General features: G+C 42.9%; 1 protein-coding gene across 1 annotated transcript in view; it reads left to right on the top strand.

Annotated features, from left to right (window-relative positions):
* The window catches only part of FNDC1 (fibronectin type III domain containing 1), a 66351-nt gene that overhangs the window by 26161 nt on the left and 23726 nt on the right, over positions 1-16464 (top strand). The window contains exons 9-14 of the mRNA XM_008574747.1: positions 1403-1591; positions 3227-4985; positions 5592-6073; positions 8290-8390; positions 10320-10431; positions 11300-11758. Of these exons, the coding sequence (XP_008572969.1) occupies positions 1403-1591; positions 3227-4985; positions 5592-6073; positions 8290-8390; positions 10320-10431; positions 11300-11758 (3102 nt within the window). The remainder of the gene's footprint in view (positions 1-1402; positions 1592-3226; positions 4986-5591; positions 6074-8289; positions 8391-10319; positions 10432-11299; positions 11759-16464) is intronic.

Raw genomic sequence — 16464 nt, 5'->3', positions numbered from 1 at the left:
TGACTTTATTACTATGCTACTTATTTGTTATTTCCTTCTCCCACATCTTAGTTTATATTTATAGCTCTTTGGTGAAAGAAACTTCCTGACAGTCAATTAAATATTGACAGAAATAATAATAGCCACTGATTTTTTTATGTCCAAAAGAACTTATGTGTCTTAACATGGCTTAGTTTTCATAAGAGTGTAGTGATGGAATTGGAGTTCAAAATTACCCTGGGCATTTTCTATGTATAAGAAATATAAAACATATTAGAAGAATATACTTTGACATGATTAAATTTGTTTACAGATGAATTGAATCCATTAAAAAAAATCTGAGTTACAAAATTTTATAGATAGTAAGTTGTTTTTTTGACCATCATAAATAACTAGTTTGCTCATTTTTGATGAGGAGAGAATGCTTTGTTTTTCTCCGACAAATGCTGCAAAAGCATTTTTGGTTGAAAGATTTTTTAATTAATGTACCTTTTCAAGATTAGAATTTAGGAAAAAGAAAAGATATCCCATGCTCCTCATAACTTCTTGATTTTTCTGTGATTCGAATTCTTTTCTCAGTTGGATCCTACTCATATAAATTTGATAACTTTTGTAGATCTTGAGTTCATCAAGAAGAAATAGGAATGGGAATTTTTAGTTGAAGGTGAAAGTTATGCTTCCAAATGTGACTGCCTTGTGTTACAATATTCCTATGAGCGCACAGATTTTTTTTAATTCCTCGAACTGAATTTGCTATGGTTTTCAAACTTCAAAGATATGTGCTTACAGATACAGCCAATTAAATGTGGAAGGATAGACATCATATACATCTACTTGGCAGCTTTTCTTCACTGTGTTAAATACTGTGAAACATCATTGTCAGCATATATTGAGTAAGAACTTTTATAATTCCTACAAAAGTGAAATTATATTGCAAATATGAAAGTTTTCTGGCTTAATGTACCAGTAAAAATAATCTAGCTTAATAAACTGAACCTCTAGAAGACGTCAGTAACTATTCACAATCAGTTTCTAGCAGTTGTCTCTTCGTTTTCCTTGGTTTCTTCTGTTCAGGATATATTAATTTCATCATTGCAAATTAGTAAATACATACAATAAAAACACACACACAGTGTAAATAGTTTTGGGAATTGTATGGAGACTGGCCTTCTGGGTTCCACGTTTAATTTGCTTAAAATAGCACACAGCCAGCTAATTAACAAAGAGCCCGGCCTGGTGGCCTAAACGAACGTGAGTTCACCTTCTGCCGTGTCTTTATGCTCCAGCTGTTGACTTGGCGTGCATTGCTAGTGTATTAATTTTAGTAATGCACGTTCTAATTCATCCTGCCCATACAGTCTGTCTGCTGGACACAGGACTGTTTTCAGTTTCCTCCTTCCAACCGTCTGCCAAATCATTTCAGAATACATTCTTTCATATGCCCCGGCTCTCAAACCATTTGGAGCAAAGTCCCTCACCTATCCTGGAGACACTACTTCTGCCCTGGTGGATGGTCTGCAGCCTGGGGAACGCTATCTTTTCAAAATCCGGGCCGCAAACAGGAGAGGCCTGGGGCCTCACTCCAAAGCCTTCATTGTCGCTATGCCAACAAGTAAGCATCATGTGTTTGTGGCTCCGTTTCTTCTCTCTCTCTTCATCCCTGCCATTTGTTTTGTGTTTCTTTGAATCATGCTCTTGGGTGCAGAACTGCTCAGTTAATGGCTTTACGGGGCTAAGTTTGCATATTGATTTCTGAAATATCTTTGTGGTCCCTTTAGAAATTAGTCTCCCCAAAGACTAAAATGCTATCTTTACTGATAACATTAATTATTATTACAATTTTATTAATGTATTGATTATATGATTAATCTTATATCATTGTCTAATTGGGGGCTTATGGTGGCAGGGAAAGAAGATTTTTACAAATGTAATGTGACATTTCTAATTGTTCGTTGGCTCTCTTCAACTTCTACATAGCTTTTAAAATTTTTAGTTCATATTCCATTATTTTGGAGTGCAGATTTACTCAGATGAAGTTCAGTTGCCTAGTTTATCTGATCAGTATCAAAACCAAACAAGTTACTAAAGATCCAAGAGTGGAGTGGAGTGTTTTGGGACTGTGTTTTCTTTTCCGCTTCCCCACATTTATGCCAGACACTGGCAGCTTGCACCTTCGTTGTGCTGTGAGGACCCTCAGTGCACCACGCTAGTAGACAGTTTTGTCCTGGAAAAAACTGTGAAGTAGATGCAGTTTGCTCCTTCTGGGTCCCCCACTGCTGTATAGATGCCCCTCCCTCCCAGCATCCCTTCCTTCTCAATCCTGCTCTCAAGACAAAGTGACTTGTAGGGTACATTTTATACAATGTTTTCGCCTATCCCAGGAGTCTTTGTTTTAAGCCTTACTTTGGATTTACAAATGTATCCATTATGAAAGGAATTTTAAGCAAGAAGAAGCGAGCAAGTAAGGACACGTTGGGGAAAAGGGAACTCTTTGGCATGCCTCAAAAATTACAAATTTGTTGCTCACCCTGGTCACTTGCAAGTCACATGTGACAGAGTCCCATATAGTTTTGAGCATAGATCATTCAATGTTTTGTACCAGGCTTACACATATTTCTTGCCTAGTAAGAAGAGCTATAATGCATTTGTGATATACTGACAGTTATATCAAGGAAGTCCCACATAAGATTATGCATTTACAAAATCGGGGAATTACAGTCAGCCTCCCACATATGTAGGGGTTTGGTTCCAGGACCCCCTGTATATATCAAAATCCATGTAAACTCAGGTGCTACAGTTGGCCCTGTGGAACAGGTTATAAGAAAAGTGGGCCCCCGGCATATACGCGGGTTCTGCACCCCACAAATACTGTATTTTCCATCCACAGTTGGTTAAAATCTCCAAGTGTGGAACCGGTGTATAGGTGGACCCCAGCACTTCAAATCCGTGTTGTTCAAGGGTCCACTGTACTTCAAAGTACGCATTTCAGAATTCCTTCAAATAATAAGCTCTGACAACCTGATTCAACTCATATTCTTTAAGACTACATCTGTTACTTAAAGCAAAATATAAGTTTTTTTAAAATGCTGTAATTAGGAAAATATACTTCCAGTGTTCTAGGGAATGAGAAGTTGTCAACTATGATGACCGATCTGAAACTCCTCTGTACCGCCACGTTAAATACTCACTTTGTTGCACAGCTTTTGAATTTCTTCTCTGACGGTCAATTCTTCAACCTCCGTTACAGCCAGCAGCAGTGAGTCGAATGCTCAGCAGAACACCGAGGATAATTGGAAGCCTGAAAACCCCGGGCCTTCCTCACCTTCTCCCAGAGTTCCAGCTTCCTCAAAACACACTCATATGCCTGTTTCTCCTCGTGGGAGAAATGTCAAGGATCCTCTTCTTGACTTGAAAAACAAAATATTGGCTAATGGTGGGGTGTCCAGAAAACCCCAGCTTCACCCAGAGAAGACTGAAGAGTTGGATCTTCAGTCAATGGAAGTTACGGACCAGGAGGAGCTGCGTTCTCTGGGGGACCCACCAACGTCGCCTGCAGAGACCCTGGACCAGAGGCAAACCCTGAGGCCACCAAGTAGATCTGGCCCCTTGGCCACTGCTCCTGGCAGGACTCCATGGTGGGCCCGAAGCCCCGTGCTGCCCCGCAAAGAAGGTGTGGATCAGCGCGGCTCCTCAAGAGCCACTTACCCTCGTGCAGGGGTGGCCCTCGCAGGGACGGCCTCTCCTGCGCACCGCGTGGCCACCCAGGGCACCTCTCACCGCCCTTCAGAGGGGTCCCGTGCCAACCTGGCTGCCAGCTCTGCTGACAATGACTTGGTGGACCGAGATGAGGATGAGCGAGCTGCAGGCTCCCTCCACCCCAAGGACGCCTCCTCTGAGCAGCTGTCCCCCAAGACCCCTGCCCAGCCCCAGCCAGCCTTGTCCCCCAGCCACCAGCCGGCCTACAGCGTCCTGCAGCACAGAAGCTCCGTGCTCCATGGCACAAACCCAGCCTCGCCTGCGTGGAGGGCACCCCATCCTGGGGCCGTGGAGGAAGATTCAGGCGCTCCAGCCTCCACCTCCAGACTTTCTTCACTCCATAGGGGGTCATCTCAGCTGCTGCCCACCCACCCACACACAGGTCCTTTGCTCTCCGGGGACTGGAAGGATGGTCACGACGCCCCAGCCGCCAGTGCACCATCACGGTCTACCATGTCTTCTTTAGTCTCCTCTCATCTCTCCTCGAGGACACAGGTCTCTGAGGGAGCAGACCCTTCTGACGGAGGGGATGACAGTGACAGGGATACAGAAGACAGCAGCCGGCAGGCGGAGGCCCCCGCCCCGACTCTGCGGCTGGGGCCTGCCCCTGGACACTCGGGCCTGCTCAGAAGCAAGCCCTTTGCTGCCAGTGGCCGGTCTCCAAGCAGGGTGGGCGGCGTTCGGGGCCTGCGGCTGCAGCCCTCGGGCTCCCCGCAGTCCACCGCATCCTCCCGAGTGCACCCCCGGCTTCGTTCTCCCCCTGCCTCCCACCCCAGGCGTGGCTCCGGTATCCATGGAGACGGGGAGGATGAGAAGCCACTTCCTGCCACCGTGGTAAATGACCACGGGCCTTCCTCCTCCAGGCAGCCAGGCTCTCGGAGCTGGGACCCCCTAAGAAGGGCCCCCCAGAGAGGGGCCAGCCTGCTCCGGAAGGAGCCCGTCCCAGAGAGCCCCAAATCCACCGGGACAGACGCGCATCCTCGGGGCAAATCCTCACCCCTGTCCTCTAAGGCCCAGGACGTTCAGCAGAGCACAGACGACGTGGAGGGTCGTTCCCCCCAAACACAGCCAGTGTCCACGAGCCGCCAGCTGTCCCCTGCCGCAGGTCCCGCAGCAGTGTCCCAGTCCCACCCAGGGGCCAGTGTGCCCAGAAGGATGACACCCGGCCGGGCCCCAGCAAAGCAGGCCCCTCCGCCTGCCACCGCGTCCCAGCGCCAGCCCCCCCCTGAAGAAGGTAACCTGCTCAATTAGTAGGCTGCATTTCAGAGTGGGGTGGCAGACCTGCAGGGGAGGGTGAGTAAGTACTGTGCACGGCAAAATGGCAAGTAGAGGTAGGTTTAATCCCAGCGGGTTTGTTTGACAGCGCTGTGTCACAACGAGCGTTATCAGACTTAGCAAAAGAAATTATTGCATGGGGCATACTTATACCAAAAAGTTCCTTGCTGTTTATCTAACATTCAAATTTAACTGAATATCCTGTGTTTTATCTGGCGAGCTTTGTACAACCTGAATCAAAAATTTAGCTGAAACTTGTGACATTATCAATTTGGATTAGTGTTTCCCAAAGTGTGTTAGTAGATTAGTAGTTATTATGTTTATAAAAGAAGAAGGTTCTGTGGTTAACTATGTGATTTCAACAAGGTTCAATCAATTTCTTACTTGTGGATGGTTTAGATCATTGAATAGTCTCATTTTGAATCTTCAAGAAAAGTAGTGTTTCCCAGGTGCGTTTGGCAACCAAACACTTTTTTGATCAGCCCTCCCTTTGGAAAGTTCTGATCCTCATGTGGCTGGACTTCTCGTGGGAAAGTGGCTCTCCACTCGTAATAACTTCGTATAGCATACATTATACGAAGTTATACGAGAAGGACGCAGCCCGCGCCCCGGCGGCCCCCGCCGGCCAAAGCCCGGCCCTGGGCCTCGGCCGAGCAGGAGGTGGAGGAGCACGCGGGCTTTTCAAAAGCAGGAAAGGAAGACCCTCTGTCGTCCTCCGTCCCCGGGGGCGGCAAAGACGCTGATGGGGGCCTCTCCAAGGACAGGAAGGGGCCTGTCGCCGGGCCCGCTCCTGGCGAAGAGAGCGCCGCGCCCGGGGAGCCGCCTGTCCCCCGACCTCCGGGCAGCGCCCCAAGAGCCTCACGCCTCCCTCCCCGACACCCCACTCGCAGCCCTGCCACCCCAAGTCCCAGCGTCGCTCCCCCGTCCTGGCCGCAGGACACGTCCCGCGCCCCTCCCAGCTACGCCTCCACCACCCCTATGCTGTCCCTGCGCCAGCGGATGATGCAGTCGAGATTCCGGAATCCGCTCTCGCGCCAGCCGGTGAGACCCGCTTACAGACAAGGTAATTGGTTTTCAAAAACAGTCGCTTAGCCTCTTGTTCTAAGGTGCTCAGGAGTGTTCACGGCAATTCCTGAGAGGTTTTATTTTATCTTATTGTATTATTGAGCAGCCGCCATGTCCAAGCACCGTGTTAAGAGCTTAGCACGTGTCACATCATTCTCTTCACCACCTGGTCGGGTTTGCAATGTTTCCAGATGGGCAAGCGAGGTCTCGGGGATCTGAGTGGCTTGCACTTCATCTGAGCTACGATTCCAATCCCAAATGCTTAAATGCCACAGCCCTCTGCTATTCCGCTATCCCATATTGCCTCATTGAATTCCTTGACATGTGCTCTTAATCTGTGAAAATGCCATAGCATGATGCCAAACTCAGGTTCCTGTATTCTAGGTTCTTTTTAGTTGTTCATGTGCCAGTGTATATTTAAGGAATTTGCAGTAATGAATTAGACATTTATATAGGCTAGTTTTTGTTCTTATCTTGTTATTGTCTTTTGCATGCAAAACTCTGAGCCAAACCTACCCTAGAACAAACTCAGATGTCTTGGGTATGAATTGCTCACACATTGTAATCAGTGAATGTTGCCTGAAACCTCCAGAAAATGCATGTTAAAGGTGATTGTCACACAGAGGAGTCACAGGCAAATGTGTGCCTTGTATTTCTATAACAGAGGATAGAATGTGGACAGCTATGAACTGGAGTCTTATGTTGACCCCAGGGCAGTGTCTAAGGTATTTCCCATAAATTTGCTTTCAGTTGAGTGGCACCTTGAACTCTCCTGGCAGGTAATTTGGAGCTTCATAGAACATTTTTGAATGAATGCATCAATATTGTTAACTTACACAATACATTGTTATTTTAACTCAATGTAAAGACATAGAGCAACGCCCCACATGGAGTTCAGTTTTCCACTGAGATTGACCTGTTTTAAGCAAACCTAAGATCCTGATAATAGCTGTGAAACTCAACATTCTCTTGAACATAGCAGGAACTCAATAAATATTTAATGAATAAGTGAATGAGTGAGAGAAATAAAGTCTCTGACCTGCACATAGTTGTCAGAAAGCCCAAGTGCTTTATCCAGTGGGTGAGGCTGGACCACAGGGCACTCCCCGCTGAGGCCTCACATGGTTTAGCTGATGCAAAAGGGCCTGAGGTGGGGACAGACAGAAAGAACTGAAAGGGCAGCTGCTTCTCCTGCTCATTCTCTAAGCAGATGCTCGGGAGCCCACGGAGTTCAGCAAGCCCAGAGACGGCACTGTGCATTATATTTGGCGACTGATGGGTAGGACCTGAGTCAGCTAGAAATAGTTGTCACGTTTAGTATAACATGCTGAGAAAAGCAGGACAGCGTCTAATACATTTTAGAGATATTTTTTTCTGTCCTTCTAACCCTTCCTCCCTCCAACTTCCAATTGGCTAAAAAAACTACAGCTACTAAGGTCTTAAGCTTTGTATGGAAAATTTACTTATGTCAAACACTATCTTTCCCCCAGTATTGTCAGAAAACTGACTGTATTAGTCAGAGTTCTCCAGAGAGATAGAACCGATAGGACATGTACATGGACATATGAGAGGGGATTTATTAGGGGAATTGGCTCACGTGATTATGAAAGCTGAGGAGTCCCATGACAGGTGGTAGCATGGCTCAGTCCAAGTCCAGAAACCTCAGAACCAGGGAAGCTGATGATGTGAGTCCAAGGCCAAAGGCCTGACAGCCGGGGGTGCCACTGATGTAAGCCCTGGAACCCAAAAGCTGAAGAGTCTTGAGTTGGGATGTCCACGGACAGGAGAGAAGAGTGTATCCCAGCTCCAGAGGATACAGCGAGAGATTCGACTTTTCCTCTGCTTTTGTTCTTTGGGCGCCCAGCAGATTGGATGGTGCCTGCCCATATTGGGAGTGGGTCTTTCCCACCCAGTCCACTCAGGCTGTCATGCTAATCTCTGGAAAACCCTCACAGACACACCCAACACTAATGCTTTACCAGGTTTCTATGTATTCCTTAACCTAGCCAAGGTGACACCTAAAATTAACCACACAGTGACTTTACTGTACTCTTAATAGTCACAGTTGAAGACTACCATTACCTAACACATATGAGCTATTGGTTTAAAATTCTGTTTAGAGTTTCGATTTGAAATGATGTTTGGTGTGAAGCCAGCTTTCCAAGAATGTTGAATTTACCAGGTTCTGTTGCTTTTATTTTTTGTACTGTGTAGGTTACAGTGGCAGATCAAATGTAGAAGGGAAAGTACCTCCTGGTAGTAATGGCAAACCGAATGGACAAAGAATTATCAGTGGCCCTCAAGGAACAAAGTGGGTAGGGAAAACTTCTTTACACATACCAGTTGTCATGCTAATGGCAAGAGAAGCGTGGTGGACATTGTGTAACAGTGAAGTCGTCTTTTTCTCTTCTTCTCTAGTTTTAACCACTTCCATATGAACATACTTGTATGTAGTTTCTTCCAATGCTCAGAAAAACCTTTGATTCTCCTGAGTAACTAGTTTGCTTTCCTCTCATGGCTGAGATAAGTCATGGGCCTTTGTTTTCCATTTGCCGTGGCTGGTTAGAAAGGTCCAGCCCAACCTCAGCAATTCCATAGAACCTGATGAATGGCCTCTCAAATGAACTTGTATTTTCCCTGTCCTGATAGCTTTATTTTATTTTTATTTTTTGTTTGATAAAATGTTACACATATTTTTGGTATCTCAAATCCTTTCTACAAGGAAACAAGGTAAAAACAAACAAACAAAATCCTTGAGTTGTATAGGCAATTTTTATCAGATCGCCTTTTAAATCTTTCAGCAATTGTAGTTTGGCTAAAGTTATGTATTAACACTTTATGTATATCTAAACTAAATACTTTAACTGCTTGGGGTTAAGGTACATGTTTAGGGGTTTTTGGTGCGTTAAGGGTAACAGACGGAACACTTTATAATGTTCAGGGATTGGAAATATTTTTTCGAAGAATCAAAAAAAATTATTGATAGTGGAATTCCCAGTCAAAAGTTGCCATTTGTAACATTAAAGGACTTTGTGAAATTTTCAGTCACAAGTGATCTAAAGATGCATTTTACCGTTTCTCAAAGGAACAGAAATTCATAATAGGAAGAATGCAAATTGAAGCAAAATGTCATTACAAACAATTTTGAATTGAAACAGTATGGAGTGAATTTCAAAAGTCGGTTTTATATGAATAAATTTTAATTACTGAAACACCACCCAACAAAGTGACCTACTTGTAGGGCTTCCTCCAGTGGCCTGATTGTGCAGAGCAGTGGTTCTTGAATGTTAGCCAGCTCAGGATCACTGGAGAGCTGGTCACATGCAGGTCTGGGGTAGAACCAGGTGATTTGTGTATCTGACAAGTTCCCAAGTGATGCTCTGAGGCTGCTAGTCCAAGCCTATGCTTCGAGAACCACCAGCGAAGGGCATGAGCTTGTTCCTTGATAGAGATAATAATAGCTCTTTTCAAGTTTCACAGTTTCTTAGAATATGACATTTTTGCCTGCATAATGTATTAGGAATGTTACAAATTGAATTGTTTTTGTTATAATAACTGATTTTTAACATTAACAGCAAAATGAAAACATTTTATGTTTTTAATACACTAGAAGTACATGTTCATTGCAAGAATTTAAAATAATTCAGAAATATATGAAAAAGAAAGTAAGCATCCTTCACTCCAAACCACTTCTTAAAGGCAACCACTGTTGACAGTTGGGGGTGTATCCCTCAGAATTTTTTCCCTGCAGTTTTAAGCTTATATACACAAATATATATATTTTTTATTTTTGCAAAATAATCAGTCCTGTAATCTGAGTAGGCATCAGCAAAGGTCAATATATGTAGAATTCCCATGTCCTTTTTATTGGCTGCATAGTATGCCACAGCATGGATGGGCCATACTTTATTTAATCTCTTCCCGCAATTGATGGACACTTAGGCTGTTTCCTCCTTTCCACCGTTAGATATAATGTACTTAATGGTAGAAATATGTTGAACGTATTTTGAATATTTGAGAACCTTAAAATAATTTACATATTATATGGGTAAGCAGTTATAATATGAAATATGACTGTTTTGTGCTTTTTTTTAAAACCTTGCAAATGATACGACAAAAAGAATGTCCTCTCCTCACATTACTGTGTCCTTCTGTGGAAGTGTCATTCATATGTATGTGTAGTTGGACTAATGTGAACATTTCAAAATGTCCAATGTGTTCTTTAATCTGTGTCATGGATTTAGGTCGTGGATCTTGACCGTGGGTTAGTACTGAATGCGGAAGGAAGACACCTCCAAGATTCACATGGAAATCCTCTCCGGGTTAAACTAGGAGGTGACGGTCGAACCGTTGTGGGTAAGTGAGAGTGGTTTTTAATGAGCTTAGTGTATTTGGTTAGCTGTACAAAAACAACTCCTCTCTTCTTCTTCCCCCTCATTGGTAATGGTTGCCCTTGGGCCATTACTTTTAGCCATGTGGAAAGAAGAGCTTCAAAAGAGTCAGCGTTTAGCATTTTCCTCATGCACTTTTAGTTATGCTCTTCCTGCAGACTCCACCCTCTAGAGAATGTGGCCTTCTACTTTGTTCTTGAAATTGGGCGGTTTAGAGCAGGGGTCTGCAAGCTTAGGCCAACTGGCCAAACCCTGTCCGCTGCCTGTTTTTGTAAGGCCTGTGAGCTTAGAATAATTTTTACATTTTTAGATAACTGCAATAACAAAAAAAAAATATTTTGTGGCATGTGATAATTATATGAAATTCACATTTCAGTGTCTATACACAAAGTTTTATTGAAACACAGAATCATTTATTTACGTATTGTCCAACTTATTGGTTATGTCCTGTTTATGTACTGTCTATTGCTGCAACAAAGACCAAGAGGTGTCTCCTCAAAGCTTAGGTACCCTAAGCTTTAGTAGGATACGTTAGTGCACTTAGGTACCCTAAGCTTTAATAGGGCACATTAGTGTACCCTATTATCAGGGAGAAACACTCATGAAATATTTATATGTTTCTATAAGGTAATACAGAGTAATGGACAATATAATATAAGCCCAGAAATTTCTGGATAGCAACAGATATCCAGCTGATATTCTTTTAATTATTCCTTTGCCCTTCATTGATTAAAAACAGAATAATACCTAAGCTTTGAGGAGACACTACTTGCTTTTTATTTCCTCTGGATTGTTTTCACCTTGTTGCATAGCTCTTGGTTAATTTGTTTCAGATCTGGGAGGGACCCCCGTGGTGAGTCCAGACGGCCTCCCCCTCTTTGGGCAGGGGCGACATGGTAAACCCCTGGCCAGTGCCCAGGATAAACCCATTTTGAGTCTTGGAGGGAAGCCCCTGGTGGGCTTGGAGGTCATCAAAACAACCACCCAGTCCCCCACGACAACCGCAAAGCCTACCACTGCTTTGACCCCTCTGCCTACCACCACAACCCCACGGCCCACAACGGCCACCACCCGACGCATGACCACGACCCGCCGCATGACCACCACCCGCCGCACGACCACCACCATGCGCCCAACGACCACAATCCAAACCACTACACAGACAACCACCACCACCACTGAACCTACCACCCCCGTCCCCACCTGTCCCCCTGGGACCCAGGAACGGCATGACGATGGCGGCAACCTGATAATGGGCTCAAATGGAACCCCCGAGTGCTCCCCTGAAGAAGGTAACCTGCTCAATTAGTAGGCTGCATTTCAGAGTGGGGTGGCAGACCTGCAGGGGAGGGTGAGTAAGTACTGTGCACGGCAAAATGGCAAGTAGAGGTAGGTTTAATCCCAGCGGGTTTGTTTGACAGCGCTGTGTCACAACGAGCGTTATCAGACTTAGCAAAAGAAATTATTGCATGGGGCATACTTATACCAAAAAGTTCCTTGCTGTTTATCTAACATTCAAATTTAACTGAATATCCTGTGTTTTATCTGGCGAGCTTTGTACAACCTGAATCAAAAATTTAGCTGAAACTTGTGACATTATCAATTTGGATTAGTGTTTCCCAAAGTGTGTTAGTAGATTAGTAGTTATTATGTTTATAAAAGAAGAAGGTTCTGTGGTTAACTATGTGATTTCAACAAGGTTCAATCAATTTCTTACTTGTGGATGGTTTAGATCATTGAATAGTCTCATTTTGAATCTTCAAGAAAAGTAGTGTTTCCCAGGTGCGTTTGGCAACCAAACACTTTTTTGATCAGCCCTCCCTTTGGAAAGTTCTGATCCTCATGTGGCTGGACTTCTCGTGGGAAAGTGGCTCTCCACTGGGTAAGAATGCACTATTTCCCTGCTTTGTGAGGCCTGATCTGGACTATCCTGTTCCCCTAACATCTGTCTGTCTTCCTACTGAGAAGGGCTCCTTCTCCCTAAAGAATGGGAGCTTGACCATGCTCGTCCCGGTTGTGGTGGAGCCGACATGTCCTCGTCCCTTTTGCTCAGTGTCCTGTTCAGACTGCTTTGGAAGAGGTCATCCTACACATGCGTCAGGCTTGGAGGAGATGAGTCCACCCTCTTTCTCTTGCGTTGAAATGAATTGCAACATAGGCTGCAAAGCTTATATGTCTTTTTAAGCTAATGCAGAGTGAAGCCCCTTCATTTCAAGAATATTTGCGTGCCTGGAATTCTTACACAGCGTTATTGACCATGATAATAATCCCAATCAATCCGAACCTGACTGCTTTATCCAAAATGAGAATTCTGTTTAAAGTCAGTCGTTCTGTGGAAAAGTTTCAAATGAACAAGAAAACTTTGACACATCTAAAAATTTACACCAGAGAACAAGGAAACATACAGAGGAAGAGGACGACTGGGAAGAAAATTATCATAGTTTTCCCAGTGAGTACAAACTTGAATTTACTTTTGGATTTCTGGTATTAAAATATTATGTTACTTTTCTTGACTTCTTACTTCCCCATATATTAATGAGTTTAATTGTATAAACTAAAGTGTAATTAAAACAGAAAATGAATCATGGCTTGTAAACAGAAGAGTGACTTGTGTATTTGGTTTTAATCACTGTTATTATTTTGCATATTATTTTGTGAGTTTTTATCTAGGCCATCTAGCATGTTCTTTTCATTTATTTTATACTTTTGGACTTCTATTTGGCATGAAAGTTAATATTTTTCTTGGCATTTTTGCCTCTTCTTTTCTTTGCAAATCATGATGTATGAATACTTTTTAGTTCACTCATGTCCATTCTTGTGATTCCCTAGTCCAAGCCAAAGAATAATTTGCTTCTAGACAGCATTTTAAAAATAAGTACAAATTAATACAAAATCTTGGGAAAAAAATAAAATTTGGGGACAGCAACATATCATTCTCATACAGTTTTTTGGGGGCAGCTGGCAGGTTTGGGGATCTGAACCTTTTGCCTCGGTGTTCTCAGCACCACACCCTAACCAACTGAGCTAACCAGCCAGCCCATCTTACAGTATTTTAATGTACTATAATTGATTATTTTAAAAATACTTCTCTATGGCCTCTCTTCCTTTTTGTTTCTGCCGTCCTACTAAAAACTTTAGTAAACATTTTCTTCCTTGTATCAATTCCAATCATAATTATTTTTATCTTTTAATTTTTAAGCCACTTTATTGAGGTGTGATTGACATATAAAGAGCTGCACATATTTAATCTTTACAACTCGTTGAGTTTGAGATAAATACATACTCTTAAACTTTCACACCATCAAGGCCACAGATATACCCATCACCTCCCAAAGTTTCCTCCCATCCCTTTGTTCTTAGTATTATTTCTCTTTCTTATCACAAAAGTGGTAATTTATTATTTTGTGTGGCAAAAATTAAATTAAAAAATTTTTTAAATAATAGCATTATTGAGATATAATTCACATACCACAAAGTTTGTCCTTTTAATGTTAGTGGTTTTTAGTGTATTTGCAGAGTTGTGCAATCATCATCACTATCAAATTCCAGAACATTTTTATCACCCCAGAAGAAACTCCATACCCATTAGTAGTCACTGTCCGTTCCTCCCTCCTCCCAACCCCCGCAAACTACTAATCTACTTTCTCTATGGATTTACTTATTCGGGACATTTTATATAAATGCAATCGTACAATATGTGGCTTTTTGTGTCTGGCTTCTTTCACTTAGCGTAATTGTTTTCACGGTTCATCCACATTGTAGAATATACCATTCTTTTTATTCCATTGTGTGGATAGACCAGATTTTATCCACTCATCAGTCAATGTCATTTGGATTATTTCCACCTTTTGGTTATTACGAATGATGCTCCTACAGCATTTGTGTACAAGGCTTTTTTTGAATACCTGTTTTCAGTTCTCTTGGGTAAATAGCTGGTAGTGTCATTGCTGTATCGAATGGTAACTCTGTGTTTAATTTTTTGAGGAACTGCCAAACTGTTTTCCACCATAGCTACACCCTTTTACATACTCACCCTTGTACCTGTGACGCGTGAGGTCCCAGCTTCTCTGCTTCTCACCAACGCTTGATGTTATTTATGTGTGCTTCCTCCTTTGTTGTGGACGGCCTGCTTCTGCGTATATTTCTGTAGGCGTAGGTGCATGTCAGTGCTTGTTTCCGTGTGTTGTTGCATTTATCTCTCTCTCTTTACACACACACACACTTTTTTTTTTTTTTTTGCTTGATCTGACTCCTCCATTTGATAGCAAACTTCTCGCAGTCAAGACAATATCTTCTCCTTCATCTCTAACTGCTTGTGGTTTATAATTATGCATCTTTCGGTATGTAACAATTCTTTAAGGTATAGGCATTCTCCATTTTCTAACTGAGAGGTAAAAGTCAGTGATCTTTGTTTTTCAGGTTCTGCTTCCAAGGTAGATCTGATGATTTCGTGTGTGTTTGCAAATGTTACGAGCCAGCTGAACATCTTCAAGAATTAGTAACATGACCTTGTTGCATGTTGCAGAAAAACATCTGTCATGATGGAAAACTGTTCTACCCTGCCACAGCTCACTCTCGGGACAGAAAATACAGAGAACATAACTGAAAACTGACTTGAGTTGGGTCAGCCATACAGTGTGCAAATACCCTGAGTTTCGTTTACCTTCTCTCTCTAAAATTCTCCTAACTTTTTTCATATTTTTTAAATATCTCTGGAACTGAGGTCCTACTTCTCTGGGGACATTTTGCACCTATTTTTTCCTGACATTTGGATAAACTCCTGAAGAAAGTAAACTACACCACCCTGGTGGATACCTGGTAGCTACTTTTATATGAAGAGGTTGAAGCTTTTGACATTGACATTTGGCTAAAAGTAATAATGAAAAGAAATGAAACTGAACAAATAATGCGGAAAGCAAGACTATGTTCCTAAAAGTTAAATGGACCAGGGAGGGAAATGGTAGGCCAGGAACCATGGCAAGATAAACCCAAACTTTAAGGGGTGTGACCTGAAATTCTCTAATTTGAACCAGCCCAGAAGTAATTTGTCTTAAATCCAGGCATATTGACACTGAATGACCTAAGGAAAAATTGCATTTAATAGTTTTCCATGAAATGACCATCCTGCCCCAATGGGTGGATAATCTGCACCTTCTTTCTGGTAACATTCATTGAGATTCGCCCAGGGTCGTTGATGGCCTCAAGGGTGGAGCAGGTGCAGGAGCACCTCCCGGCCTCTGAATGGTGGCTGTGCTCCGTCTTGCTGTGTTCCACAGAAGGGCTGGACAGACAGCTCAAGGTTGCCAGTATCCTTCTCTGGTGGCGTTTATTTTGGCAACATAACATTAACATTCATGGTGCTATTCAAAGTAGGTTCAAGAAAAACTGGTAGAATAATTACAATGGAGTTTATATACTTTCTCCTTTCCCCTTTGTTACAAGTGTGGGATGATGATTCTAATACAGAACCTTAAGTTTACAACAAATTTGATTGGTTAGGTCAACTTTTAAAAAGTGGAGGCAGTTTCATGAAGTATAAAGTACACAGTCTTTGGAGCCAGAAGGCTTGAAGTTCACCTTCTGTTTCTGCTGTCATTTACCAGCTGTGTCTCCAGGCACATTGTTAATCCTCTCAGAGCCTTGGTGTCCTTGCCTTTGAAATAGATACGATAAGTCCGATGGATCTGGAGGGTTTGTTGTAAGGATTAACTCAAGCAGTATTTATGTAATTATGGGCCTGGTGTGCAGAAGGCATGCAGTAAATCATAGTTACCTCTTCCCGTCGCCCCCATCTCATCCGCTGTTAAGAGTGCATTGAGTTTAGAGGGTTCTATATTGTTGCTGTGGGCTTCAGGTCACAAGGAGGGAAGGAATTCCTCTGAATTTTTTGTTATAAAATCTTTTGCCCCAAGATTTTATCAACCAAGTGAGATGTTCTCCTTATTTACAGTTGTGTTTATATCTCCAAGTAGAGAAATAAGATAATTGATTTCATCAC

The sequence above is a fragment of the Galeopterus variegatus genome, unplaced genomic scaffold, assembly GCF_000696425.1.
Source record: "Galeopterus variegatus unplaced genomic scaffold, G_variegatus-3.0.2 Scaffold1096, whole genome shotgun sequence".
NCBI classification, from domain to species: domain Eukaryota; kingdom Metazoa; phylum Chordata; class Mammalia; order Dermoptera; family Cynocephalidae; genus Galeopterus; species Galeopterus variegatus.
This window is presented reverse-complemented; position numbering and strand designations above follow the sequence as displayed.